The sequence below is a fragment of the Ursus americanus genome, chromosome 7 (genome assembly GCF_024610735.1).
Source record: "Ursus americanus isolate L20-20 chromosome 7, mUrsAme1.1.p, whole genome shotgun sequence".
Lineage (NCBI taxonomy): Eukaryota > Metazoa > Chordata > Mammalia > Carnivora > Ursidae > Ursus > Ursus americanus.
Window position 1 is genome coordinate 48,858,708 of NC_142133.1, and position 27,557 is coordinate 48,886,264.

At 48.2% G+C, this 27,557-nt stretch overlaps 1 protein-coding gene and 1 pseudogene across 1 annotated transcript; both read right to left on the reverse strand.

The window, feature by feature from the left end:
- Positions 1-4,232: 4,232 nt before the first annotated feature.
- On the reverse strand, positions 4,233-18,941 carry CD8B (CD8 subunit beta). The gene is made up of 6 exons (XM_045808791.2): positions 18,840-18,941; positions 15,516-15,875; positions 11,806-11,895; positions 8,418-8,507; positions 7,052-7,088; positions 4,233-4,993 (listed from the first exon to the last, which is right to left on the reverse strand). Exons 1-6 carry the CDS (start codon positions 18,880-18,882, stop codon positions 4,981-4,983), a joined length of 633 nt encoding a protein of 210 aa, XP_045664747.2. The 5' UTR covers positions 18,883-18,941; the 3' UTR covers positions 4,233-4,980.
- A 7,394-nt stretch (positions 18,942-26,335) lies between these two features.
- Positions 26,336-27,319, reverse strand: LOC148109684 (uncharacterized; annotated as a pseudogene).
- Positions 27,320-27,557: the final 238 nt, after the last annotated feature.

The window sequence follows — 27,557 nt, forward strand, 5'->3', positions numbered from 1 at the left end:
CGAGGCTCGGGAATGCTGACTGTGTATGCGGGTGGCAGGACAGGGCCAGAGGGCTCCCACAGGCCTTGGTCTCCTCAGGAGATCAGGCACTGGCCAGTAAGGAGGGATCTGGGGGGGGCAGGCTGTGTCTGTCCTGGTTCCCCCTGTCCCAGCGCGGGCCAGCCGGACACACAGAAGGTGCCCAAAACAAATACATTTGAACTGGCATCGAGAAGCCTGAGGAAGAGGAGAACTAACTGCAGAGAGGGGGCCGGTGATTAGCTCACTTGTCAAAGGGGACAGGAAGGGAGATAGTGTGCAATTAAAAATATAGGAAAAGGGGCGCCTGGGTGGCTCAGTTGGTTAAGCATCTGCCTTCAGCTCAGGGCGTGATCCCAGGGTCCTGGAATCGAGCCCTGCATCGGGCTCCCTGCTCTGCTGGGAAGCCTGCTTCTTCCTCTCCCACTCCCCCTGCTGTGTTCCCTCTCTCGCTGGCTGTCTCTGTCTGTCAAATGAATAAATTAAAAAAAAAAAATCTTAAAAAAAAATTATGAAAAGGGACGCCTGGGTAGCTCAGTTGGTTAAGCATCTGCCTTCAGCTCAGGTCGTGATCCTTGGGGTCCTGGGATGGAGCCCCATGTCGAGCCCCACATCAGGCTCCTTGCTCAGTGAGGATCCTGCTTCTCCCTCTCCCTCTGCCCTGGTTCATGCTCTCTCTCTCTCTCACTCTCTAACTCAAATAAATAAAATCTTTAAAAAAAAGTGTAAATATATATATGAAAAGAAACATAGACTTATTTATTCAAATTCAGAAGCCCAAGCTAAGCTAAAGAAGGGTACTTGCACATAAAAGGCAGTACACGAATGGGAGAAAACAGGATCCAGGAGAGCCAATGACACCGCGCAGGGATAGAATCCTTTTTCAGCACTTGGGTGTTCAGCAGGACGAGAATCACCCGGTCAGACATATGTCTGTGAATCCCAAACTGATGCGGTGCTGGGGGACGCAGTGTCCTTCTGTTGGGGCTGAGGCACCGAGCTATGTAGCCCGCAGGACTCCAGGAACCAGTGAGTCACAGTCACCAAGGAGTGCCCGTGACGTATCTGGGGAGGTTTCCCAAGAAGCGCTGGAGGAAATCTCTTTGGTCTTCCAGAACTGGAAAGGCCTCTGAAGACAGGGCTCTTTCTCTCTTTCCCTTTGACTGGGTGGTAGATTCGATCAGCTCTGCAGCCCACACAGGACCGGGGATCACTTTGTGAAAACAAGTTGCCCACTTCCTACAGATAGAGAGACACAAGCTGCGGGGGCAGGGGTGGGGGTGAGTAAGGATGAAAGGGAAGGGGTGGTGTAGGAGCCCCCTTCCTCCTTTGAACTCAAGCTGCCAGGTGCCACACCTGCAGGCTGGCGCCCAGAATTCGCTGCCCTTGCTTCCTGCTGAGAGGAGGGCCGGCCCAGGGAGCCAGCACTGTTCCCAGACCCTGCTACGGGCGAGCCCCACGGCAAGGCAGACAGAGACCGTGGCTGCCCCCACTGCAAAAGAGGGAACCGAGGCCCCCAGAAGTTACAGGGGCTTTGCCCAAGTTTGTGCAACTGGTGGTCAGGCTCTGCTGTCTGGCAGCCCCTGAACGCATCACATGATTTCCATTGCATGGATTTTTAAAAATCGTGACTTATGAACACATCTCTTTATCGATGGCTATTGAAACGGATTCCAATTTTTTAATATTACAATGATCAGAGCCTCTTTTTAAAAAAATGCTGTTTTTTTCCAAACTTTTTTTACCCCCAATTATAAAAGTCACACACGATTGTCGTAAAAATTCACACAACACAGAAACATACAATGCAGAAGTGGAAATTCCTCAGAGTAATTACCATTAACAGCTTGGAGTATATCCTTCGGGATCTTTTTCTGTGCACACACAGTTACGTGCAGAGACACTGATATATTATTAGAGAAAAAAAATCAAATTTGCAGAATAATAAGATTCGATTTTTTTATATTCTGTATCTTAGTTATTACATATTACACTTTATAAGATTTCAATTTTCTGTTTAAAAGAGTACATGCAGGAAAAATCTGGGAGAAAAGAGACTTTTAATGCCAATTTTACATATTTCCGCAATGTTCTGTACTTAGATATTCAAAAGACGGTTTTGTTGGCGTATAACTATATCTATTTCCATATATACATACGAAAGTTGGCATTTCATGAGTACAGCTCAGTGATTTCCACACACTGAACACAGCCATAGGAGCAGCCCGAGATGGGGGAACAGGACATGCCAACCCCCCAATTTCATACTCCCTCCTACAGAGCACCCCTGCAATAAGGGTGAGCATACCCTGACTTTAACGTATATTTGCTCTGCCTGTGTTTATTGTGCTTGAATTTTAACAGTGACCAGATATTGCATTTAAAACGAGGATAATCAATACAGATGTTATTAAATATATGCAGGTGTAGTGGCCATCATTTGATGCCGGCACGTATGGGTCTCACTCATCCCCGAACAGCTGCATGGAGTCCCTTGTATCATAACTGATCTGTCTTTTTCTGATGGACATTTGGATTATTTTCAATTTTTGGCTGATAAGCAGCACGACAAAAGCCAATTTGATGTGTATTTCTTTGTGCATATAACTTTGAGATGTGTATGTTTTTTTAAAAAAAAGATAATTGCAGAGAGGTGGAATTGCTAGTTCAAATGATAGCTAGATTTAAAAAAAAATTTAAAAAATATTTCTCCATAACGGACCTCCAGAAAGTAGTAAACACTCAGTTCCTTCTTCAAAACAAAAGTCAGGTGCTGGGTGCAGACCTCGTCACCGCAGCCCCTGCTGCTGGCAGCCAAGCCTGCTCCAGCTCTCTGGGCAGACCGAGCCGTAGCAGGGGGCCTGCTGCACAGAAAAGAGACGGAGGTGCACCCCCCTCGCCCCTCTGCCACCCGGCCCTGGTCCCCCAACCTCACCCCTGTGTGAATTTGCAAACAACTAAACACAATTGCAGAGACAGCAACGGGGAGATGCTGTTAGACAGCAGAGCCTAGAGCGGGAAGAGGGGCCTGGAGGCCTGCTCTGACTTCCGCTGTGGACTGGGTGTGAGCCTGCAGCGAGGGCAGGTCGCCCAGCTGGGCTTTAGCCTCTCTCTTTTTTTTTTTAAGATTTTATTTATTTATTTGAGAGAGAGAGTGTGAGAGAGGGAGAAAGGGAGCGAGCACAAGCAGGGGGAGGGGGAGGGGCAGAGAGAGACTCCCAGTTATCCCGGATCATGACCTGAGCTGACGGCAGACACTTAAAACCAACGGAGCCACCCAGGCGCCCCTGGGCTTTAGTCTCTGATCACGAAATAGGATGTGTCGGAGCAAGAAGCCCACCTTAAACATGAACCCTAGGGGGACCTGGCCCCGGCCGCCCTGGCTCCTTCCCTGCTCCCCGGGACTCTGGGAGGCAGCCTGTCCTGGTGTCCTCAGAGCTGACGGACAGAGAGCGCTTGCTTCTCTCAAGCACCTCCTGCACCCACACCCGTCTAACTCCCACCCGCCGCACCTAGTTCTGCGCCCTTCACTCCACGGGCAGCATCTCCGGTGCCCCCTCCCTCCCCTCGAGCCATCTTTCCTTTCCTGTTTTCTGCAGCTGCCAGTGGCCTCTGGGCAGAGCCTGGTTTGCATCGGCCCTTCCTCAAGCGCACCTCCCAGCCGGCCAGGAAAAGCAGGTGGGGCTCTGTGCTCGTTGGCCTGCGCCTGGTGCTTCTGTGAACGCAGCCTGAGGCTGCACTCATTTTTGGCTCAGTAGCTCTTATACTGTGAAAGCCCAGGGTGGGGGGCTAAGACCAGATCCCCCGGGGCTTTCTCAGAAGGCACGAGAGCCTCATCTCAACTCCCTCTTCCAGCTCAGCGTTTTCCCCTTGCATCTTCTTCCCCTGTCAAAGCTGAGAGAGAGAGAGACCCTGATGCCTCTCACCTTGTCTTCAGCATAAGGTCACCCGTCTGTGGCTGGGAGTCCCTGGGGTTCCAGTCTGTAGGCTACTGAAGGTGGTTTTGAGTGGCCAGAGGAGGTCAGCCCCTGGGGCTCCTGCTGCCTGGCGCTGGGTCGCTGGGGTGCCTCCCAACCTCTGAGACTCTCTCTATGTCTACAACACGGACGACAGCATGTCGTGGGGACAAATGAGGACAGGCGCATTTTATCCTTGGTATTTCTTTTCAGCTGAGCATCAACATCTTTGCTGTACAGATGGGCTTTGTGCTTTTCCATCACAGGACCCATTTGCATCTTTTATTCAGGACTTTATTTTTACAACCAAGACATTTTCATAAAAAGAACAGAAAGTGAGAGAGAAATATACAAGCCATGGGAGGGCAGAAGTGAAAGCCGGGGGAAATTCCTAATAGGAGATAAAGTGACTTCCCATTCTCAAAGTCACAAGTCCCCAGCCCCAAAAGGATGTCCCCAGAGACTGAAGTAACTACGGGAGTCAGGTCAGCCCTTCACAGAAGCTGGTTTCCAAGCTGGGTCTGGTCTCTGGGGTGAGGGCAGTCAGCCCAGTCTGGGAAGACCAAGGAAGAGCCATCCCAGCGCCATCCCATGAGAGACTCAGGACTCCATGTCACTGCCGTACCAGGGCAAAACAACCTGTGAGCCTGGGGCTGGACGGCCAATACAAAGGTCCCAGCCCATCCCAGGGGGAGTTGGGGGGCTGGAAGTGGTGTCATGGCGGCATTTCCTACTCCATCCTCCACGGTGTCCCTGAGTTGCAGGAAGTGTTCGGGGGCTCTGAAGCCTTCTCTCCGTGACTCCCGATGACCAACTAACAAGTTGCTCCCATGTGTGACGCCCACAGAACGAACTTGCAATAATTAAAAGCAGGCAACTTCAGCAGGTCAGTGAAATTTCCACAGTGGAGTGAGTTGAGCATGGCCCTGCTCTCTCATTTTTCCAGATCTTGCTCATTACTGACCAATGTATTTTTGTAGCAGGACCCCAAAAGCATATTTTTTGCTCATTTATAAAACCTGAAAACAACAGCAAGTTGAGACACCACTTATTTTCAGGGAAATAATATGAATTTCTTGTAACAAAGACAAATGACATGAGGATGGAGGGCTGCACTTCCAGTAAGGAGCCCGGGGCCAGGAGTTTTCTGTTAGTAGGTTTTTAGGGCCCAACTTAGTCATTAAAAAAAAAAAATTTTAAGAAGTTCAAAAACCAAAGCCCAAAGAAGTCTAGCTTTGAATAGTGTTACTTCCTCCAGTACTTTCTAAGAGAAGCTATTCACAAATGTACACTAAGGGGCCAGAAGAAGGAGGCTTGCTGATGGGAAGATTTTCTAGGCTCAATTTCGGGCTGGGGAGCATCTGCCCGAAATCGCAACTCGAGTTTGGAATGGCTGCTCTGCGAGGCCTGTGGACTCTTTCGCCCACACCTGGATCATGGTAGCAAAACTAGACGTGGTTTCAAACTTTGTTTTAGCCACAAACCCTTTTGTTCAAATGATGTCTCACAGGCGAGCTAACTACAGGTGGCCGATGACAGCAGTACTGTGAACAGAGGATGAGGGAGCTCACAGCCCCCCATGACGCCCCCCAGCTCCTTCCCCACCTCAGTGGATTCTCAGAACCCCTAACTTTGCCAGCGCATGAGGTCTCCTAAAACTGGCATCAAATCACTGCGGAACAAGTTAAAATGAAGGGCTGAGTGGGGGCAGTCCCCTGATGGGGACTCATTCTCCATTAGAGGTCACCATGGGGAAGATGTTGAACAGAACATTCTGCAGATCTAGGCTCAGACAAATACACTCAGGTTACTGTCTCTTACGTAGGGGATAACTTCTAAGGCCAGCACGTAAAATTGTGAAAACTGTACACAACTAAAATGATCACTGAAACTCGCCCGTAAAAAACAGCAGGCATGTTTCAGTGACTGTCTCTAGTCAAGCAAATGTGTATACAAATATGGTGTATATAATAATGTAGAGAATATAATACAGAGTTTATATGGAGTTTACATTCCAAGTATTGGGGAGTACATTTTGTGCCTTGGTTGTCTGGGTGGTAGAGCTGACTTTCGTAAGTGATGTGAGTTTGTGCTTTGATTCTGTGGGACCGGGGCTGAGCGCTTTATGGGTATTACCCAGTAAGTCCTCGCAAGAGCCATGAGGTTGGTACTGTGATCCTATTTTACAGATGAGGAATCAGAGGCTCAGAGGGGTGAAGTGACTCGCCTACGGTCACATGGTTGGTGAGTGGCAGACAGGATTCCAAACCACCAGGCCCTGTCGCCCTCTTCAATCTAGAGGCTTGATGGGCTTTCTTTTTTTCCAAACACCTCTAGATGGAGGAGATTGTCATTAATGAGAGAGGTAGATGTGGAATAGTATTTCGAGGAAGAGAAAGCATCCAAGAACACCGCGCATGGCCTGGCTGAGGCCTGGCAGTCCCTGAGGCTGGGAGCAGCTTCTGGCCGCTGGCCTCTCAGGGCCTCCGGGTGTCTGCCCGCGCTTACACAGCTCAGGGGCCCGAAGAGCCAGTGCTTTTTAGCTCCCATGTCTGTGTGACTCAGCCTTTTGATCTGCCAACTCCTGCGACCCAGGTGGGGCCCAGGGTGGAAGACAGACCGAGGCAGCCCAACAGCCCACACCAGCGGGGAAGGAAGCAGTGAACTGACTTGGCTTCCAGTCCAGGCCTGCTCTTTGTTATCCCAAATGCTTTGAGCAAGTCTTTCAGCTGGTCTGTAACAGTAACCCTCTATGTCCTGCAGGACCAGGTCAGATGAAATGCTGGGTGGAAACGAGTTCGGGCTGCCCTACTGTGTTCTACGCCTGCAAGAATTCTTTGTGACCACCTCGAAGAGCTTCTCTCCGTGCTTGAAATACGCTCGACCACCACCCAGTATTTTCGTTTGTTTAGACGATTTCTCCTCCTGAACTATTTATACAGTCTAAGATTTTTTGCAGGTGGGGTCTGGCTTTGGCTCCCTGCTGGGAGAGGCTGTGGCAGCCGCAGGGGCCGAGGAAGCCAGGACCTCACCCAGGGCCGCGTCCCGGGCACTTTTCCAAGGCCCCAGGCACTTACTGTTTCAGGAGGCGAAGGCGGGCTTTTCTCTGCAGACCTGGAAGAAGAAAACAAGGACGTGGGTTGCTGTGGGCTGTGGGCCGCTGACACCAAGCCCCAGAGAGCGAGGGGGGAGATGACGGGGACAGCCAGCACCTCAGACCACTTCCCTAGTGCCAGGCTGTGCTCCAACTTTACGTGCTTTAACTCCCTTCAAGCTCAGAGCAAACGTATGACTACTACTCTTAACAGGGCATATGGGGACACTGAGTCACAGAGCATGCATGGTACAGAGTAACTTGCCCAAAGTCATGCAGCTAGTAAGCAGTAAAGGTAGAATTTGAACTCAGTGAATCTACTCTGGTCTGTGTGTCCTTAACTGGGTCAGTTTGCCCTTTGAAGCAGGTCAGGAACGAGAGGTGTGCAGACAGGTGGTCTTAAGCTAGAGTGTGTGCATTCGGGGGGATTGCAAGGGTTCCCACTGGGATGCGGAAGAAAGTGTGAGCATGCCGATTTACAGGTCTATCCCATCTTTTATTACTTTTCAGTTATGAAGCACCTTGAATAGCATACTTAATATATGCAATAAATACACCTAATTGCAGTTTGAGTTTAAAAACTCTTTTTTACTAATGAGATCTCTTTGCAGTTGGGGTTCATTATTTAACAATTTTTTACTAATGAGATCTCTTTGCAGTTGGGGTTCATTATTTAACAATTTTTTACTAATGAGATCTCTTTGCAGTTGGGGTTCATTATTTAACAATTTTTTACTGATGAGATCCTTGATCAAAAAAGTTTGCAGACCACCAAACTTTAATGGGGGCAAAAGGATCGTTTTGTGAATGGCAATGTTATGCAAAAATATGTTCATGACGTATTTCTGGGGGACAGGGTCTGCAACTGCTGTCACAAGTTTCAAGGGGTCTGTGACCTATAAAAGAGTCACTGATCTAGTCCATGCCCCTGTGAGCCACCCCTTCCTATTTTATAGAAGCCCAGAGAAGGTCAGTGACTTGCTCCCGGTGGCACAGGAGAGCAGAAGGGCCAAGGGTAGAGCCCAGGGCTCGGGGCAGGACTTTATAAACGGCAACCCCAGGAGGTAGGTAATATCGTTACTCCTGGATGGGGCGGCCCTGGCTCAGAGAAGCCATGGTCCCTAGATCAGCACATAGTGGGGTTGGATTCAAACCCAGGTCTGTCTGACTCCAGAGACAGGGTGGTCTCTGACCCCTGCAGTGTGGCCTCAGGCTAAAAATCACTTCTGCAGCTTCCATGGGTTGGAGGCGGGTAGAAACTTCTGCTATCTGTCCGGCTTCCCTAGAGAAGGACGGACGCTCCAGCAGCAAAAGGAGTCGCCACGGTGGCCCAAGAGGGCACAACTTACAGTGTAGGTGGATGGCCACTCCCAAGGACACCAGCAGAAGCAGGACTCCGGCCACCAGGAGGCCGAGGATGAGGGGGCCACAGGACAGGCCTGGAAAAGACACACTTACTGAACATTTGAGGCATGCACATGAAAATACAAAGAGGGAAAAATCACCCGGAAGTCCCACCTTCCAGAGAATACCACCGTTTGCATATTTTTCTCGTCTTTCTTTCTAGGTACTTTAAACACACTGACATAGTTTTACATAGAAAATGCTTTGTCCCGCATCATCATTTTAAAAACTAATTAAACTCAGGAGCTACTTATGTTCAAAGGAGATCATTTTCATGCCTGGTAACGATATTTTTACTATTTATTTTTAAAGCTTTTATTTTAATTACTCAAGAGATAGCTGAATATATTTTCATTGTAAAGGATTCAAGTATATGGTTAGAATGCTCCTTGGCACGCTAGTTCCTTCACAGGAAAAAAATCCCATGGTAATTTGGTGCCTTTGTCTTTGCATTTACACATACATAATTTAAACAGACACATACAGGATTTTTTAAGCATACAGTGGCTTATACTGTACAAATTATTTGGCAAACCATTTTTCTTCACTTAAATGTATCAGGGGGGTGCCTGGGTGGTACAGTTGGTTGAGCCTCTGACCCTTGGTTTCAGCTCAGGTCGTGATCTCAGGGTCATGACATTGAGCCCCGAGTCGGGCTCCAGGCTCAGTGCAGAGTCTGCCCGAGACTCTCTCTCCCTCTCACGCTGCCCGTCCCCCCGCCTCTCTCTAAAATAAATAAATAAAATCTTTAAAAAATCTCAGCACCCAAAGATATTGTTTTTGCAGAGTAGCATTTGCAGTTTGGACATCCCATGGATTATTTAGCCAGCGGACGGGCATTTTGTTTGCTCCTTGTGTTTTACTTTTACAAGTTACTCTGCAGAGAATACCCTGGTACATTTTTCCTAATGTAGAAGCCAGCTCGGGGCAGATACTGAAAACAGGATCCGCCAAACCATCGACTATGTCCATTCAAAGTTGTGCCAGACACTGTGAAGGGCCCTCCAAAGAGCCTGCACTGCTCTTCATTCCTAACCACCTGTTCTGTACCTCGCCGGCCCTCGATATTATCAAAGTGTTTCGTTTTGGCCAGAGTAGTGGGTTTAACACGATATGTCACTTTCATTCCCCGATGATGTGTCAGTGTCAGCGTATTTTCATATGTTAGCCACTTGTACGACCTGGCCTGGCCTTTCTTGCCTTGCCCGGGTTTTGGGGTCCCCTGAAGCCGAGCAGTCACCACATTGTTCCTCTCAGTGTCATCTCGAGGGACAGCCTGAAGCCTTAGGGAGCAGGCCCTTCCCCAAGGTGGCTATGCGGTTTCATTCACGATGACAAGCTTTGAGCTCTAGCTGGGTGCCCCCCAAGATGAGTGCCTTATATATAGCACCTCGTTTCATCATGCCAGGCAAACATCCCAATGTTACAGATGAGGAAACAGGTTCAGAGAGGCTGAATCACCTGCCCAAGGTCACACAGTATAGGCGGCGGTAGATAGGGATTCAGACCTAAGCCTGGTACCCTGTCCCATGGCCCCCACCCCCAAAGCAACCTCCACCTGCTTCTTCCCCAGTGCCCACCTGGCCACTTTCACACTCATCCTGGTTATTCTTAATAACCTATTAATGTTGGATTTGCATACCTGCCCTGGGATTTTACTGAGGGTCAATATAAGAAATGATGCAAGAACTTCAAAGACCTTTGCTCTCATCACTTATAGAAATGTTAGTGAATTCATTATTGTTTAGCAGTCCTTCCAGAAGGATGAACAGGGCAGATTTCTTCTAGAGTTTAACCCTGGGATAAAGGCTTTGAAGCCTGGCGTCTGGGGTTGTTTCTTTGTATCACTGTGGGGAGCAGGGGTTTGGTGCCTGGTTATCTGGAGTATTCCCTCTGGTGAAGCTGGCTTTGCTGCTTGTCTAGACCCAGTTTCGGCGCCCTCAACTTCGTGGCGCTGCTGTATTTGCCTTTGTGTCGCTGTTTTGTTGTAACCTACCTGAAATCCTTTAGGCGAAGTTGCGGGGCATGGATATTTTATCAAATGAGGTCACTCTATCTCCACCTTTATGTTCCCCAAGACCCTGCCCTCCTGCATATGGGTTCTGATTTCCTTTATCGCTGTGACCCCATGGGGAAGCTTCCTGCTCTCATCCCCTGAATCACATCAGATGCCTCCCCTCAGGTTCTTTCTGTTACTTGATGTGTTTAAGACCGAGCAACCCCAGGGGCTCGAGGCAGCTCTAGTGTGGCGGCTTGCCGTCCGTCCTATGGGTAGGAGCAGATGACACTTTGTTTGTCACCAGTATCTTCTGGGGAGCGGAGGTCAGAATGTTTCCAGAAACACGAAGCGTGTGTGTGTGTGTGTGTGTGTGTGTGTGTGTGTGTGTGCGCTCCAGCTGCTGTGTCTGGTGCGTATAGCACAGACAGGCTAGTGTGTTCACTCCTTCACAAACACATATCAGCACATACGGTGTGTTAGGTCCTCTGGTAAGCGTCCAAACCGAGAAACTTTGAAGTTCCAGTCCTTTGGGTTTGGTATTTTTGTTTGTTAATAGTTTTACTGAGATAGATTTTACCTATAAAGTTCACCTGCTCCAAGTGTATAATTTAATGGTTTTGGGTATATTCACAGAGTTGTGCAATCATCAATCACCACAATCTAATTTTAGAACATTTTCATCTCACCCCCCCCCAAATCCTGTACCCATTAACAATCACTCCCCATTCTTTCCCAGCTCCCCAGTTTTAGGCAACCACTGCTCTACAGTCTGTCTCTATAAATGTCATATTTTGGACATTTCTTATCAATGGGATCACGTAATACACGATCTTTTGTGTCTGGCTTCTTTCACTGTGTGATATTTTCTAAGTTCATCCATATTGTAGCTTATATCAGTAATTTACTGTTTATTACGGCCAAATAAGATTCCATTGTATGGATATTCCATATTCATCAGCTGGTGGACTTCTGAGTCTCTACTTTTCGGGGATTATGAATAATGCTGCTGGGAACACTGGTGTGCAGGTTTTCGGGCGGCCATAGCCTCCATTAGGTTTTCCCTGTGATGATTTGTAAGCGTGTCTCCCACGAGACTGTGAGCTGCTGGAGGACAGCACTGTGGTCATACTCAACTTCCCTTCTGACCCCAGCTTGGCCGGGGCCAGAGAAACAGGCTAGAGTCCACACATGGGAAGGGCTTGCGGAAGGAAGGAAGGAAGGAAGGAAGGAAGGAAGGAAGGAAGGAAGGAAGAAGGGAGCGAGGGAGGGAGAGAGGGAGGGAAGAAAGACAGCTTGCTGTGCTTCTGAGAGTCCAGGAAGATGGAAGAACTCACCCTTCTGGGCCACTGGGCTTGGGGACCGGCACACTTTCTTCTTGGTGCTGGGCTTCCTGGTGGGCTGGGCAGTGGTGGGAAGAACATCAACTACAGAAAGCAAGCAAGACACATGTAAACAGTGGGTGGAGTTCCAGCCAAAAGTTAAAATCTCATTACTTCCATCCAGGTACTAAAAAGCCCCTATGACTGTTTCCTGGGCTGCTACAGGCTCTAAGGTTACACAGCAATAGAATTCTCTAGGTGTTTCCCCAACTCTCAGACCTATCTGAGTGCCTAGGCAGGGGGTTGCTCTGGTGTCCAGGAAAGAGAGGGGCTCTGCACCCACATGGTCCTGAACAGAGCCCCAGCCGCCCTAATTAGCCACTGTGTGACTTGGGGCAAGTCCTATCATTGTTCTGTGCCTCAGTTTCCCCATTTGCTGAAATAAAGATGACTCCCAGTTCCTTCTCGGGATCATCATGAAAACTAAAGGGGACAGCATGCCCAGCAAATTGTGCTCCCCTTGGCCGCAGCAGGTTCCCCCTGGCCAAAGACCTTGAGCGGAAGCCAGAGTCCCCAAGCCCTTGACAAGACCAGCCCCTCAGCCAACCTGCCAATTCCTAAGTGGTTGGAGGAAGCTCGCAGAAAGGAGGTGGGTGCCCTTTACCATATGTACAATACCATGCAGGTTGCAATGGGGATTTTCTTTCCTTCTCAAGTGTCTTGACAAATCATATACGATCAGAGCTGGAAGAACCTCTAGTCTGAACCTTTAATTTCAAAGATGAACACCAGCGATATGAGGGGCTGGCCCAAGGCCCCACAGTGCAAAGTGCCCCTCTGGCCCCCCAACCCCTCTCCTGACACCTGGGCGGGTCACTCCTCTCTTTCGTTCTAGTCCAGTGTCACACTCTGATGGGCTGGGGCAGGGCAGGGGGACAAGCACACGGAGCCAAGGGAGGCACCGGAGGCTTGAGGTGCTAAGAATGGTGTGAGCACTGGGTGCTGCCGAATCCAACCCTTGTGTCGGTGAGGTGAGCAAAGACACTTCATTACAATGACTTCCTGCAAAACCGTAGGAGAGGGAAGATGGTGACACCATAAATTGAAACTCCAGTGTCAAGGGGACAAGGAGGGGCAGCCAACAAAATGGTCATTTCGGGGCTGGCCAATCTTCCCCATAAAAAGCGGACACTTGGACCCTTGCCGGCCTGAGTGTCCTCTTGGAAGTGGAGATGACACGCTCTCCTCTGCCTGCTTCGAGGTTTCTGGGAAGAACCGACTAACTCGAACAGACACCTACGAAGTCCCACCACGTGCTGGAGGCACAGCCAAGCGCTTCAGCCTCGGCTTATCGAGCCCGGCAACCTTGGGGACAAGCGCTAGGACCCTCGTCTGAGCCCCAAGGAGGCCTAGGCTCAGAGCACTGGAATAGCTTGTCCAAAGTTCAGGAAGCCTCAAACAGCTCTACCAGGATCTGAGCCAAGAGACCCTGATTCTAGGCTGTCACGACGCCACACCGCCTCAGGTGCAAAGGCTTCTTGACGACAAGTTAGGCCCATCAGTTCAAGGCCCTGGACCGTCGCAATGCTGAGGGAAACTAGTGTAAAAGGGAAAAGGACACCAGCTATGGTGTTCCCAGAGTGTGCAGGAGCCTGGCCCTCTGCCTGGGGGCCCCAGCAGTGTTCCCTCCTGTCCTCCTCACGGCCCCGAAGTCCCTTCCCTTTACTTTATACACGAGGAGGCACCGAGGTCTCTCGGCCAGTCAGCAGGAAGCCTGCAGGGGAGCCAGCTCTGTAGGACCTGAAGTGTCTTGGCTGGGCTCCGTGGCCTGGGTCTGATGAGGGGCTTGACAGGAGGCTTGTTCCATTTTAATTTCTTCTTGCCCAGAACTGGGTCCTGTTGATGACTCCTGACTCCCCCTGCCCCCCATTCAAATCTCCCCACTTCTCCCCTCTTTGAAAAGGACAGGACTTTTGAGCCCATGGTGTGGTTAAGCGGCCCCCAAAAGGCCCCGTCTCTCTCCAAATACTTTCTTTACACCTGAGCTTCCTCCTTGGATACGTGCTGACCTCTGGCAGGAGGGGTGGGGTGCGACTCCGGATACCCTGACTCTGGCGAGGTGACGCAGGTGCGGGCACGTGCTTTGGGAAGGGTCCGCTATTCTCAGGGAGCTGAGCAGCACGAGGGGTTTGGAAATATCAAAGCCAGGAGCGAGTGGGTGGTGGTGTAGGTGGAAGGGAAGCTTCTAGAAACCAGTTTTGTTTATTTCATCATCTACCTTTCTCAGACCCCAAAATCTCATGAGTGGGAAAATGTGGGGCTTGTAGAGACAAAAACAATAAACCAAACCAAAACCCCAACCCCCCAAAGCCCGATTTTCAATACAGGAATCAGTCAACGCCCTGCTGAGGATGTCTCGCTTCTTGCCCAGATTCTCGCCCCCGCCCCTACCTCCTGATGAAGACCCAAAGCTGGTGAGATGGGACAGCAGCACCCCTCTGTTTCTGTCTTCCTAATTGTGCTGCTGTCCCAGCGGTCCCTGTATCTTCCCATGCTGAGTGGTCCAGTTCCTGGGGCAGGGGGTCCCCTTGTCATTCTTCAGCCCCCAGCCTGAGGAGAACCCAGGTGAGCGACAAGCAGGACAGTGGGAGGAACGCAGGGGGCCTGCCGGCCATTGGCTGACGTGCAGAGGGGGCAAAAGGCAGCTGCAGGCCTTTGAGAACTTCTGCCATGATTCCTTCACACCTCTCAGAGCTTACTCCTCACTGTCCAAGAGTGCGGCCACCTGCCCCCTGTGCCCCTGGCCAGTGTCACTCAAGGTGTACGGTGTGTAAGAAACACATCGAACACTTAGAATGGAAAGGGAATGCAAAATATTTCAGTAATAATGTTTATATTGATTACGAGTTAAAATGATGATATTGTTGATAAACTGGGTTACAAATATAGTATTTAAATTAATTCTGCTTGTTTCTTTTTACCTTTTTTTAACGTGGCATTAGAAATTTTTAAATCCCATCTGTGGCTTATCATCTATTTCTATGGGGCGGGCTGACTTAACTGCAGCTTCTCGGGGTTGGAGGGGGCCCTGGAGGCCAACGGCAGCCCCGTGAAACAGATGAGAAAACTGAGGCCCAGGGAGCAGAGGGACTGGGGCAAAGGCACCCAGTGAATATGCAGCAGAATTTGCAGCTAGTCCTGGGGTCCAGTCTCCTTCCTCCTTGTACCTCTGGGTGTAGGGTTGAGCCACAGGCTCCCCCATTCAGAATGTAAGGGCATCCGCCGGCCCTAGAAATGCTCTCACTGGGTATGTCCAGGCAGTGAGGACCTTCTTTCCTTGGTGGGAATTTCCGAGACCACTGTCAGGTCTGGGGATACAGCCCAATCTGGGCAGAGCCTCAGGTAGGCCTGATGTGGCTGGAGGACAGCACTGCCTTGGCCCCAGAACAAGTAGCAATGCTTCCAAGCATCCCATCTGCAGTAGGAAACAACTTCTTACCTCCCAGGGTAGATGGCCACGGGAACTGAAATGACCACATAAAACGCTGGCCTCTGCCTGGCCCTGGGTCAGTCTGGTCCTACCAGCTATGGCGCTATTGCTCCTGGCTGGCATCCTGTCCTGCAGCGCGGGGCTCGTGGAGAGCGGAGAAGCTCCAGGGCCCGGCACGCACCCAGCATAGAGCAGGCGCTCCAAGCACATGGACAGCATCGAGCTAGATTCTTACCCACACTCAGCTGAGTTCCCTTCCCGAAGGTCAGCTCAGGGGTCCCAATGGTCATGCAGAAGTAGATGCCACTGTCTGCAGGCTTCACGCTTGTGAGATTGAGAATGGAGCGGGTTGCTTCCGGAAACACAGTGAGCTTCTCCTGGTCCACCTCTTGGCCATACACAATCCCTTTTACGGAATCCCAGAAGGCCAGGAACTCGTGGTGACTGTCCGAGCTCGGAGCCTGGCGCTGTCTCAGCCAGTAGATGCGCGTGCTAGTGGGGGAGGTTTTGGCTTCACAGGACATTGTCACCATTTGTTTGGTCTGAATCATGATGGACGCAGGCACCTGCTGGAGCGCCGAGCTGCCACGCAACGCTGGGAGAAGCAGAAGGGGCAGAGATCATCAGCACGTTGTCCCAGCCACGGTTGTGGGGCTTCAGGGACACAGAGTCAAGCATGGAAGGAGAGCCGTGGAAGAACCAGTCCAGTTGCAGGGCCAGGGGCTGTGCGACCTGCCTCGGGTGGCTCCCCGACTCAGAGCTCGAACACCCCACCTCCCAGCAGACCATCCGCAAGGCTGGTGTTTCCTCTGACCGGCTTTACAGAGGGCACAGGGGCATAGCTGCCATTTATTGATTGCTTATATGCCCGGCTCTTCGTGTAAATGATCTTAATCCAATCTCAAACTTATTTGGGGATATTTATCCCCATTACACAGATGAGGAAACTGAGGCCTGAAGTTACTTGTTCAAAGTCCCACCAACAGCTAGTAAGTGAGCTGGGATTCAAACTCAAAAGATTCAAATTCTTGAAGTCAAAGCCGGTTGCCTTTCACCTTGTCCTGCTGCCACTCTCTGGACAGACCCTCAACAGGCTCCAAGCAGGTACGGGAGACTCAGCAGCCCGGAGGGGCCCCAAATCAGAGCCCGAGCCCGGGGCTGGTCTGGCCAATCTAAAAGAGGGCCAGCCGCCCTTTCTGCAAGATATGCTCAAGCACGCTCAAGCAAGAGGAACCGCTATTGTCACAGGTGCTACTACAGCCTGTCAGAGTGTGACAGGTCGCTGGCTCCCCGTTCCCGCAGGAAAGGACAGACAGCCCGGAAACAGCCCGGGGATTTCATTTTAGTCTCACAGTGGGAAGCATCGATGAGTAGGGGATTGTTCATGGAGAACTAGACCAGAACGCGGAGACCTGGCCTTGAACCCAGCTTCTGCCCCCTACCCGCGGTGGGACTGCAGGAAGTCAAGGAGCCTGTCTCTGCCCTTTAAGAGGAGGGCAGCTTGGGGGCACTGTCCTGCTTGCCTGCGAGGGTTAGAACGTCCAAAAAACCCACTGCAAACTGTAAAGCGCTGTACACGGGTACATCATTGTCTACGTGGCTCACACACCAGGGGTTGTTACAGGCACCAGATGACATCTTAGGACAGATGTGAACGGGTCCTTCACAGCCAAGTCCAACACCCTGAATCTGACCTGGTGAGCCTTCCATGTTAGCAGTGGGGCAGAGGGAGATCCTACAGCCCGGGGCAGAGACTCAGGAACTGCGAGGCACGGGAGGGCACAGGAGTCCCGAGGGTGTGTGTGTGTGTGTGTGTGTGTGTACCTAAGGGGAGCTAGCCTACTGAGGCAGCGGCCTAGAGTCACCATCCTGCCGATGCTTGTGTCTCGGCTTCACGGCCCCATAGTGGGCCATAAATGTAAGCTTTTGCACTCCACTGACAGGCCACTCTGAGCTTCTGCGTGCATCCCGAATGACAAGGGGCCTGGTGCCCACATGCCTGCTGGCCTTCTCTTTTCTCCCTAAACACCGTCCTGCCTTTTCAGCAGAGTACAGCTTCTTCGCTGTTTCCGGGTCACTGACATCTTGGGGGAGGTAATAAGAGACGAGGATGCCAATCTTCACTGAACTGTGCCCAGCACGGTGCATGCATTATGTCACGTAATCCTCACCAGATCCTGTTTTCCACCCATTTTACGCATGAGGAAACAGAGGCCCAGGAAAGCTAAGGACATGCTCAAGGTCACACAGCCTGTATGTGGTGGACCCAGATTCAAATCCAGGTCTGGGCCCCAGAACCTGAGCTTTGAGCCACTCCCTGAATCAAGGAGACCTGTGATTCCCTCCTGGATCGCCGTCATGCCCCCCTGTGCACATAGTGGGTCTGCAAATATGCAGACTCCTGAAGTTCTTGCAAGAAAGCCCAGAAGCGACTCTTCTAGGGATAAAGGGGCCCAAAAGCACCCTGGGCTTTGTGTGTAAGTTCCCCTTCCTGTGTCCTGACTTGCAGGCTTGCTAGCTGCGACACACCCTGGTCTCTCTCGTGGCTCTGGAGGCTGAACACCCGGCAGGGGCAAGTCTATCTCTGTGCCGGACGCAGAGCCAGGCCTCCCTACCCATGCGGTCTCATGTGATTCATTTCACCCTCTCCCAGTGATCCCGCACTCAGAAGGACCTGCTGTTTCTAAAAGGATCAGCAACAGCAGCTGGTTTTGAATGGCCTGGACTAGCTTCTATTTGAGATGCGGTTGAGCTCACCGCGTCAGAGCAGGGGGCTGGCAGACCTTGTCACCGTTGGCAGGATGACTAGCTTTGGGCTTTTTGGGGAAGAGAGCAATCAACCGCAGGTTAGTGGGGAGCCTGGAGTGTGGAGGAGCTTCTCCCAAAAGGCAGCCTGGTTGGGCTTATGAGAGGGACAGTGCAGACTCCCTGCTACATTCCGATGGCAACATTCCGAGTCCCGCATGGCTGGCTGGTTCTGGGAGCCTTAGCACACAGCACACACAAGCCAGGGAGAGCTGGGGACAGAGGGAACCCCGAGGGAGTCCTCTGCCACACGGGTCTGAGAACGGGCAGTAGCCGGGTGTCTGGCAGAGTGTACCCCAAGTACTTCCCCGGAAGTACTACAAATGTATATACAGAACCCTGGGCCAAGTATGGGACATCAAATCCAGAGCCGAGCCTCTGGAACCTTCCTGGGGGGCACGTCCCTGTGGGAACCCTAGTCAAAGGCAGTTTTTTCTTTCCTCTCTGTACCTCCTTCCCCTTTCCCTTTTCTTCCTTCTTAAATCCTACCCCCCCTCCCTCTCCTCCAGACTTCTGGGGGAGATTAGCCTCAATCCTGGGGCTCAGGGATCCCTGGAATAATGAAGTCGAAGGATGAACTTCTTTTCCACCCCCAGGGTCTGTGCCCACCGCGTCCGCCTCCCGGGGGCCACAGCATCTGGGATCTGCATCCTACCGGGACAGCCTTTTCTAAACTTTACGGCTCAGGCTCTTCCCGGGTCCAGGGCTGACCACCCGCTCCAGCCCGCACGCCGCGCGAGTCTCCCCGTCTTACCTGCGAGCTGCGCGGCCAGGAGGAGCCAGAGCCCCGGCTGCATCTTGGCGCGCCCGGGACACCTGGTCCCAGCGGGACGCGGCGGAGACGGTCCAGGCTGGCGGTGGGTGGGGAGCGGGGCGGAGCGGGGCAGCTGGGGCGGGTTGTGGGGGGAGGGACGGGAAGGACCGGCCCGGAGGGGTGGGGGAAGGAGTCCGGTGTGAGCTTGGCAAGGTCTCCGCCCTCATCCTCCCGGCATTTCAAAGGTCTTGGGTGCGTTTCCAAAGAACCCGCTAGGACCCCATGCTTTCCGATGAGGAGGTGACACCGCTGTCCTGCGCCACGCAATTGCAGGTGTGTGATCGCCTTCTGCCCTGGGAGGGTCATGACTCCCTGTGACACTTGAGGCCACTGAGGCTCACAGAAGTCAGGATACTCAGGGTACCCCAGAAATGCAGGGTAGAGCGGGACTCTAATTCTGGTCACTCTTTTCTCTCCTTCCTTCCTCATCCTCCTCCCTCTTCCTTTTTTCTTTTCTTTTCTTTTCTTTTTTCTTTTCTTTTCTTTTCTTTTCTTTTCTTTTCTTTTCTTTTCTTTCTTTTTTTTTTTTAAACTTCTTTTCTTTCCGAGAGGCCCTCCGGCTCAGTGGGGCCTAGGGTGACCAAGACCCAGGCTTTGCCCTCAGAAGACATAAGCAGACATTTCTCCAAAGAAGACATACAAATGGTCAACAGACACATGGAAAAATGTTCCACTTCACTTGGCATCAGGGAAATACAAATCAAAACCACAATGAGATACCACCTCACACTGGTCAGAATGGCTAAAATTACTAAGTCAGGAAACCACAAATGTTGGAGAGGCTGTGGAGAAAGGGGAGCTCTCTTACACTGTTGGTGGGACTGCGAGCTGGTGCAGCCACTCCGGAAAACAGTATGGAGGTTCCTCAAAAAGTTAAAAATAGAGTTACCCTATGACACAGCAATTGCACTACTAGGTATTTACCCCAAAGATACAAATGTGGTTTTCTGACAGGGCACCTGCACCCCAATGTTTATAGCAGCAATGTCCACAGTAGCCAAACTATGGAAAGAGCCTAGATGTCCATCGACAGATGAATGAATAAAGAAGATGTGGTACACACACACACACACACACACACACACATACATACACAATGGAATATTACCCAGCCATCAAAAAATGAAATCTTGCCATTTGCAACGATGGAACTAGAGGGTATTATGCTAAGTGAAATAAGTCAGTCGGAGAAAGACAAATACTGTATGATTTCACTCATACACGGAATTTAAGAAACAAAACAGATGAACATAGGGGAAGGGAAGGAAAAATAAAATAAGATGAAAATTGAGAGGGAGGCAAACCATAAGTAAGAGACACTGAACTCTAGGAGACGAACCGAAGGTTGCTGGAAGGGAGGTGGGTGGGGGGATGGGGTGATTGGGTGATGGGCATTAAGGAGGGCGTGTGACGTGATGAGCACTGGGTGTTATATGCAACTGATGAATCACTAAATGCTACCTCTGAAACTAATTAAAAAAAAAAAAAAAGACCCAGGCCTTGCCCTAAGCGGTGCGCACTTGTGAGGCCCAGCCAGAGGCCAGAGTCTCCCTCCATATTTCCCTTGTTCCCATGAGCAACTGTGAGGCTGAGCACAGACAGGGCAGATAGCCCTGGGGAGACCCACACTAGTGTGAGCTTTTTTTTTTTCTTAATTGAAGTGAAATTCACATAACATAAAATTAACTATTTTAAATTGTACAATCCTGGGGTATTCAGTACATTCACATGGTCATGAAACCACCACCTACTTCCATCTAGCTCCAAAACATCTTCATCTCCCCAAAAGAAATCCCTGTACCCATTATGTAGTCACCTTCTATTTGTCTCTCTCTCCAAATCGTCCCCTGGTCTGTATAGATTTACCTATTCGGACATCTCATCTAAATGGAGTCCAGCAGTATGTGGCCTCTTGTGTCTGGCTTCCTTTACCAGCATAACACTTTGAGGTTCATTCATGCTGCATGTAGCGTGTGTTGGTTCATTCTTTTTTACAGCTGAGTAATATTCTGTTGTATGTCTGTAAGACACTCTGTTTATAGATTCATCTATTAATGGGCGTTTGGATTATTTCTACTTTTGGCTATTGTGAGTAAGGCTGCTATAAACATTCTTGTACAAACACGTATTTGAGTACTTGTTTTCCATTCTTTCAGGTATATAGGTAGGGGTGTAATTGCTCAGTTGTATGGTATTTCTATGTCTAACTTTTTGAGGAACTGCCCAACTGTTTTCCATGGAGCTGCACCATTTTACATTCCTACCAATAATGTATGAGGGCCCTAATTTCCCACATCCTCACCGACACTTGTTACTTTTTTTTTTTTAATATATCCGTCTTAGTGGCTGTGATGTAATATCTCATCGTGGCTTTAAATTGTATTTCCCACATGATTAATGTTAGACATCTTTTCATATGCTTATTGGCCATTTGTATCTCTTCTTTGAATAAGTCTATTCAAATTCTTTCCTCTTTTTAAAAATTGGGGTGCCTTTTTGTTACTTTATGTATTTTGAATACTCTACCCTCTTTATGTATTTTGAATACTCTACCCTTCTCTGATATAAGATTGGAAAATATTATCTCTTGTACTGTTGGTTGTCTTTTCACTTTTAATGTCCTTTAATGAACAAAACTTTTTAATTTTGATGAAGTTCAATTTATGTATTTTTCTTTTGTTGCTCGTGCTTTTGGTGTCATATCTCAGCATCCATTGCTAAATCCATATTTACTTTGATGTTTTCTCCTAAGAGTGTTATAATTTTAGGTTTTGTATTTCAGTTATTGACCCATTTTGAGTTTGTTTTTGCATATGGTGTGAGGTAGGAATCCAATTTCATTCCTTTGCAAGTTGTCGTGGCATCATTTATTGAAGAGACTCTTCTTTCCCCATTAAAGTCTTTGCACCCTGTTGAAGGTCAATTGACCATAAATGTATGGGCTTATTTCTAGATTCTCAGTTCTATTCCAGTTCTATTCCAGTTCTATTCTCAGTTCTATTCCACTGATCTATATGTGTCTTTATGCCAGCAACATGCTGTTTTGATCGCTATAATGGGAGGGTCAATTTTATATCAACTTGGCTAGGCCACGAATGCCCAGATATCTGATTAAACTTTATGTAAGGGTGTGTCTGTGAGGTTGTTTCTGGAAGAGATGAGCATTTGAATTGGTGTATTGAGTAAGGTAGACGGCCTTTCCCCATATAGATGAGTATCCTCCAATTCACTGAGGACCTGAATAAAACAAAAAGGTGTAAGAAAGTTAGATTTGCCCTCCCTCTGCCTGTCTGCCTGAGCTGGGACATCTTTCTTCTCTTGCCCTCCACACTCCTGGTTCTCAGCCCTTTGAACTTGGACTGGAATTTACATCACTGGCCTTCAGGCTCTTAGGCCTTCAAATGACACCACCTGCTCTCCTGGGTATCCAACTTATAGACAGCGTTTCATGGGACTTCTCAGCCTCCATAATTGCATAAGCCAATACCTTGTAATAAATCATATATAATAAGGTATCCTATGAGATATATATAGATAGATAAATCTATCTATATATATCCTATTGATTCTATCTCTCTGGAGAACCCTTACTACTACATGTAGCTTTGTAATAAGTTTTAAAATCAGAAAGTGTGAAAAAAAAATCAGGAAGTGTGAGTTACTTAACTTTGTTCTTCTTTTTAAATGCTGTTTTATGGGCACCTGGGTGGCTCAGGCAGTTAAGCATCTGTCTTCGGCTCAGGTCATGATCCCAGGGTCCTGGGATGGAGCCCTGCATAGGGCTCCCTGCTCAGTGGGAGTCTGCTTTTCCCTCTGCTCCTCCTCTCTACTCTGATCTCTCTCTCTCTCTCACACACACTCTCTCTCTCTCAAATAAAACAAATAAAATCTTAAAAAAATAAAAATAAATATTGCTTTAACATCTAGGGTCCCTAATATTTTCATATGAATTGGAAAATCATCTTTTCCATTTCTGCAAAAAAACCTATTGGAATTTTGATGGGATTGCATTTAATTTGTAGATTGCTTTGGATAGTATTGCCATCTTAACAATATTAAGTTTTATAATCCATGAACACAGGATGTCTTTCCATTTATTTGAATCGTCTTTAATTTCCTTCGGCAGTATTTTTTAGTTTTCAATGTATAATCTTTGACTTTCTTCATTAAATTTATTCTTTGATATTTTTGGGGGGATTCTATTATAAATGAAAATTTTAAAAATTTTCCTTTTTAGACTGTTCATTGCTGGGGTATAAAAACACAACTGATTTTTGTGGGCTGCTTTTGTACCCCGCAACTTCGCTGATTTTATTAGCTCTAGCAGTTTTTTTGTGGATTGAGATTTTTCTATATATAGGATCATGCCATCTGAGAGTAGAGATAGTTTTACTTTTTTCTTTCCAATTTGGATGGCTTTAATTCTTTTTCTTCTCTAATTGCTCTGGTAAAACTAGCAATATCATATTGAATAGGGGCGATGAGAGTTGGTATCTGTATCTCATTACTGATCTTAGAAAAGTTTTTAGTCTTCTATCATTGACTATGATGGTAGCTATGGTTTTTCGTAAGTGTATTTTATCATGTTGAGGAAGTCCCATCCAGTGTTAGTTTTCTGAGTATTTTTTTTTACCATTAAAGGGCATTGGATTTCATCAAATGCTTTTTCTGCTTCGATTGAGGCTTTTTTCCCTTTGTTCTATCAATGTGGTAGATCGAGTGTCTTATGTTGAACCAACCTTGCGTTCCTGGAGGGGGGTCTCACTCCTTGCACTGAATGGAGACTTCTCCTTGCAGAGCATATGGAGGGAAAGAGAACAATGTGAGCAACCTCTTCGTGTCATTTAATATGGCTGTGCACTGCTTAAGGTAACATTTGGAAACAAAGGCGGGCGGAAAGAACAGTGGGTCAGGTCCCAGAGCATCTTGATTAGAATAATTTCTTGGTTCTTCTAGCCCCCAGGCCTTGAATACCTCATCTGCTAAATGGGGTTAAGATACCAGCCTTGCTGGTAAGTGGGTTGTCATCAGAGACAGAGGAAATCAGCGATCTGATTTTAAACTGTCAGTTGAACTTCCAGAAGCTAAGCCAAGCTTTCTGAGTGAGTAGGAACCTCTGGCAGGGGGCACACTCTGTCAGTTCCCGGGGGACTATGTCGATTGTCTCAAAATTTAGGTGGGGAGGAGCCACTGGCATTTCGTAGGTGGGGAGCAGGGGTGCCAGAGGTTCTACAACTGTGGGATGGGACCAATCAGCAAACAGTGAATACTCCCCAACCTCCAAGATTCTCAAAGTCCTTCCAGGCCCACATCCAGGTGAGTTACTCGTCCATCATGACCCGAGCCCAGAAATGAGCTCCGTTTTATACATCAACAAAGCCTTCCTTGCTTCTTTCTGTCTTTGTATCTCATTCTTTTTTATCTTAGTACCTGGAACAACAATTGGAATTTAATATTTGTTAACTAAATGTAGAGGTAAATGCCTGTTTTCCTGTTGAGTTATTTATACTTTCTTATTAATTGGTAAATGCTATTTGTCTATTAAGGCTATTATCAGTTAGGGCTCCATCAGAACACAAACTGTTCCACTAATTTAAACAGAGAAAATTAAATATAAAAAAATTTAAACTAATAAAATGTTAACTACCAAAAGTGGTACAAGGCAACTCTGAGGCAGGGATTGGCAAACTTTTTCTTTTTTCTTTTTTTTGGTAAAGACCTTTTTTTTTTTTTTAAGATTTTATTTATTCATTTGACAAAGAGAGAGAGACAGCCAGCGAGAGAGGGAACACAAGCAGGGAAGAGTGGGAGAGGAAGAAGCAGGCTTCCAGCGGTGGAGCCTGATGTGGGGCTCGATCCCATAACGCCGGGATCACGCCCTGAGCCGAAGGCAGACGCTTAACAACTGAGCCACCCAGGCGCCCCTGGCAAACTTTTTCTGTAAAGGGCCGGGTGGTAAATAGTATAGGCTCTGTGGAATATTTATGTATAATAATACAGAATACAAATCTCCACAACCTTTGTACTGATAAAATTAAAAATATAATAGTAGGGGTGTCTGGGTGGCTCAGTCAGTTAAGTGCCTGACTCTTCATTTGGGCTCAGGTCATGATCTCAGGATTGTGACATGGAGCCCTGAGTGAGGTTCTGGTGTCGGGGTGGGGGGGGGTGAGTCTGCTTAAGATCCTCTCCCTCTCCCTTAGCCCCTCCCCCATTTGCACTTGTACTCACACACTCTCTAATAAATCAGTGAAATCTTTTTAAAATAATAAATAAAAATATAATAGTGAGTACAAGCTTTGGAATAAAGTTCTTTAGTGAGAAGAATGGGATGCACTTTGTTGGGATAACATTTTGCTTAGTTGAGGTTCAAATATAAGAACTATTCTTAGATGAGGAGCAGTATAAAAAAGCAGGCGGGGGGCTGGATTTGGACTGCAGACTGCAGTTTGCCTACCCTTGACCTTGAGGAAGGTGAACATGGAAGAGAGAAACTTGGAAGAGGGGCTGAGATTTGGACTGCCTACCCTTGACCTTGAGGAAGGTGAACATGGAAGAGAGAAACTTGGAAGAGGGGCTGAGATTTGGACTGCTGCAGAGAGAATATGGAACTCACAGATCACACAGCCTACCAGGGACAAAAAATTTGTCACAGGGCATGGACTGCAGCTACATCACACACACAAAGGCAAGGACTTGTGGCTACAGGAAACCAGCAACCTCAAGAAAAGGAAAAAAAAGTCCCTCTTCCTCCCAGTTTACAATGTCCCTCCGGCGCCCTCTACTGGCTGAGAATAACATCGAGCTAGCTGGCGAAGGAGACCAGTTTTCACTATCCAGTTTCACAAAGGGGCAAAGAAGCTGTTTGGAGATAAGAAGCAATAATTTGATAATTGACACAAGAGATATTAATATAGAGTGTTGCAAATATTTTTCCCTGTGTGTTGCTTGCCTGTAAAAAATATTTGTTTATTTAAAAGGTAATAATCTTGGGGCACCTGGCTGGCTCAGTGGGTGGAGTGGGTGACTCTTGATCTCAGGGTTGTGAGTTCAAGCCCCACGTTGGGTGTAGAGAATACTTAAAAATTTTAAAAATCTTAAAAAAAGAAAGGTAGTAGATATTACCAAATTCAAAATAGAAAGATGAACACTTTGAAAAGTTAGTCTACCTGCCACGTCTGTCCCCCACCCACTTGGTTTTTGCCCCCAGAGTCAACAGTTCAGTGATCTTTCTGGGGGTGCTCTATGCATATATACAATGCTTATCTTCTAATTTGTTCTAAAAAAATTTGCAAAAAGATGTTCTGTTAGACAGATTTTAAATGCTTCTGCAATTACATTTATTATTTTTTTGTCTTTATGGATCCTGAATAATGTGTCTCATTCAGGAAGGCTGTTCACACTCCAAAATTAAAAACGATTTTCCTATATTTTCTCATAACGGTTTTATATTTTAGTTTTTACACTGACATCATTAAGCCACCTGTGTTTTATATTTGAACAGAGTCTGAGGTGGGGATCAAATTTTATTTTCTTCCAAGTGGTGGCCACAGAATTGCTTCAATGCCATTTAATCCAGCCTTTCCAACGTTATCCAAATAATTTAATATCGGCGACCCCAAACCCCCCCCATCAGTAACAACTGCCAAGGACAGCTTCATCCCACAGGTCCCTCTCCTGCGTGCTTTCTTTGCCAGGTCGCTTCTTTGCCCTCTGGAACCTTCTTCCCTCCTTCGCGGTGCCTTGGTTGTGCTTCTTCCTGAGTTTGGGCTTCTCTGTGCCGACTGGCTGTACCTTGGCCTTTTTTTTGGCCTCTTTGTGGGAATCTCCATCCTCGCAATGCTATCTCTTCCCCTCTCCCTGCTCCCCCTTGTTGTGTCCTCCCTGGACCTTCTCCCTTGGCCTTGATCTTGATCTCCGGCCTGATGGGCTCTGGTGGGACCCTCCTCCCGGATGCGGCTGGTATCTTTCCCGCGTCGTGCCGCATGGGGGTCAGGGGTCTTTCCTTGCAGAGGTGGGCTTGGAAGCCACAGGTGCTTGGAGAAATGGTCGTGCGTTTTGTGACAGTGGTTTAGAGATTCCAGTCTGGAGTGTTGAAGTTTGGACCACGGGGGTAACTGGTTTTCCGCTGTTCTTGGCCTTGTGTGGGAGCTGGAGAACGTGTGGGTCCTCGTGAAGGAGGGTCCCTGCTCCAGCATTAGCGGTCTGGGTGCGGGGTGGCCCCTTTCTCTGTACTCAGAGTCTTCCGTCACCTTTCTAAAGCAAACCTCTGGTTGTAATCCTCTGGCTTTCTGCTTTCTAACATAATCCTCAAGTTCATGTTGAAAAGAGTCATAAATCTTAGAATTTTCAATTATGTTGACTAGGGATGAATCTCTGCTAGGGAAGACGGAGGAAAAAGTTTCTGTTAAATGTATCATTTTGCTACAAGATGTGGTCTTTGTCGTTGAAAAGATCAGGCTCTCAGTTTTCTAGTGGAGATTGTATTATGTTCATGTACTAAAAATACTGTGTAGCCAGTGATATTGAAAGTGTATATTTTTGACAGAGGCTGAGAATCATAAAATATAATAGACTAAGAAAATGAGTCTTAAAAACACTGTAAATTTGAGAGTTAGAAATATAGAATTAATGTGTAAAATTTATCAGTGGGTATCC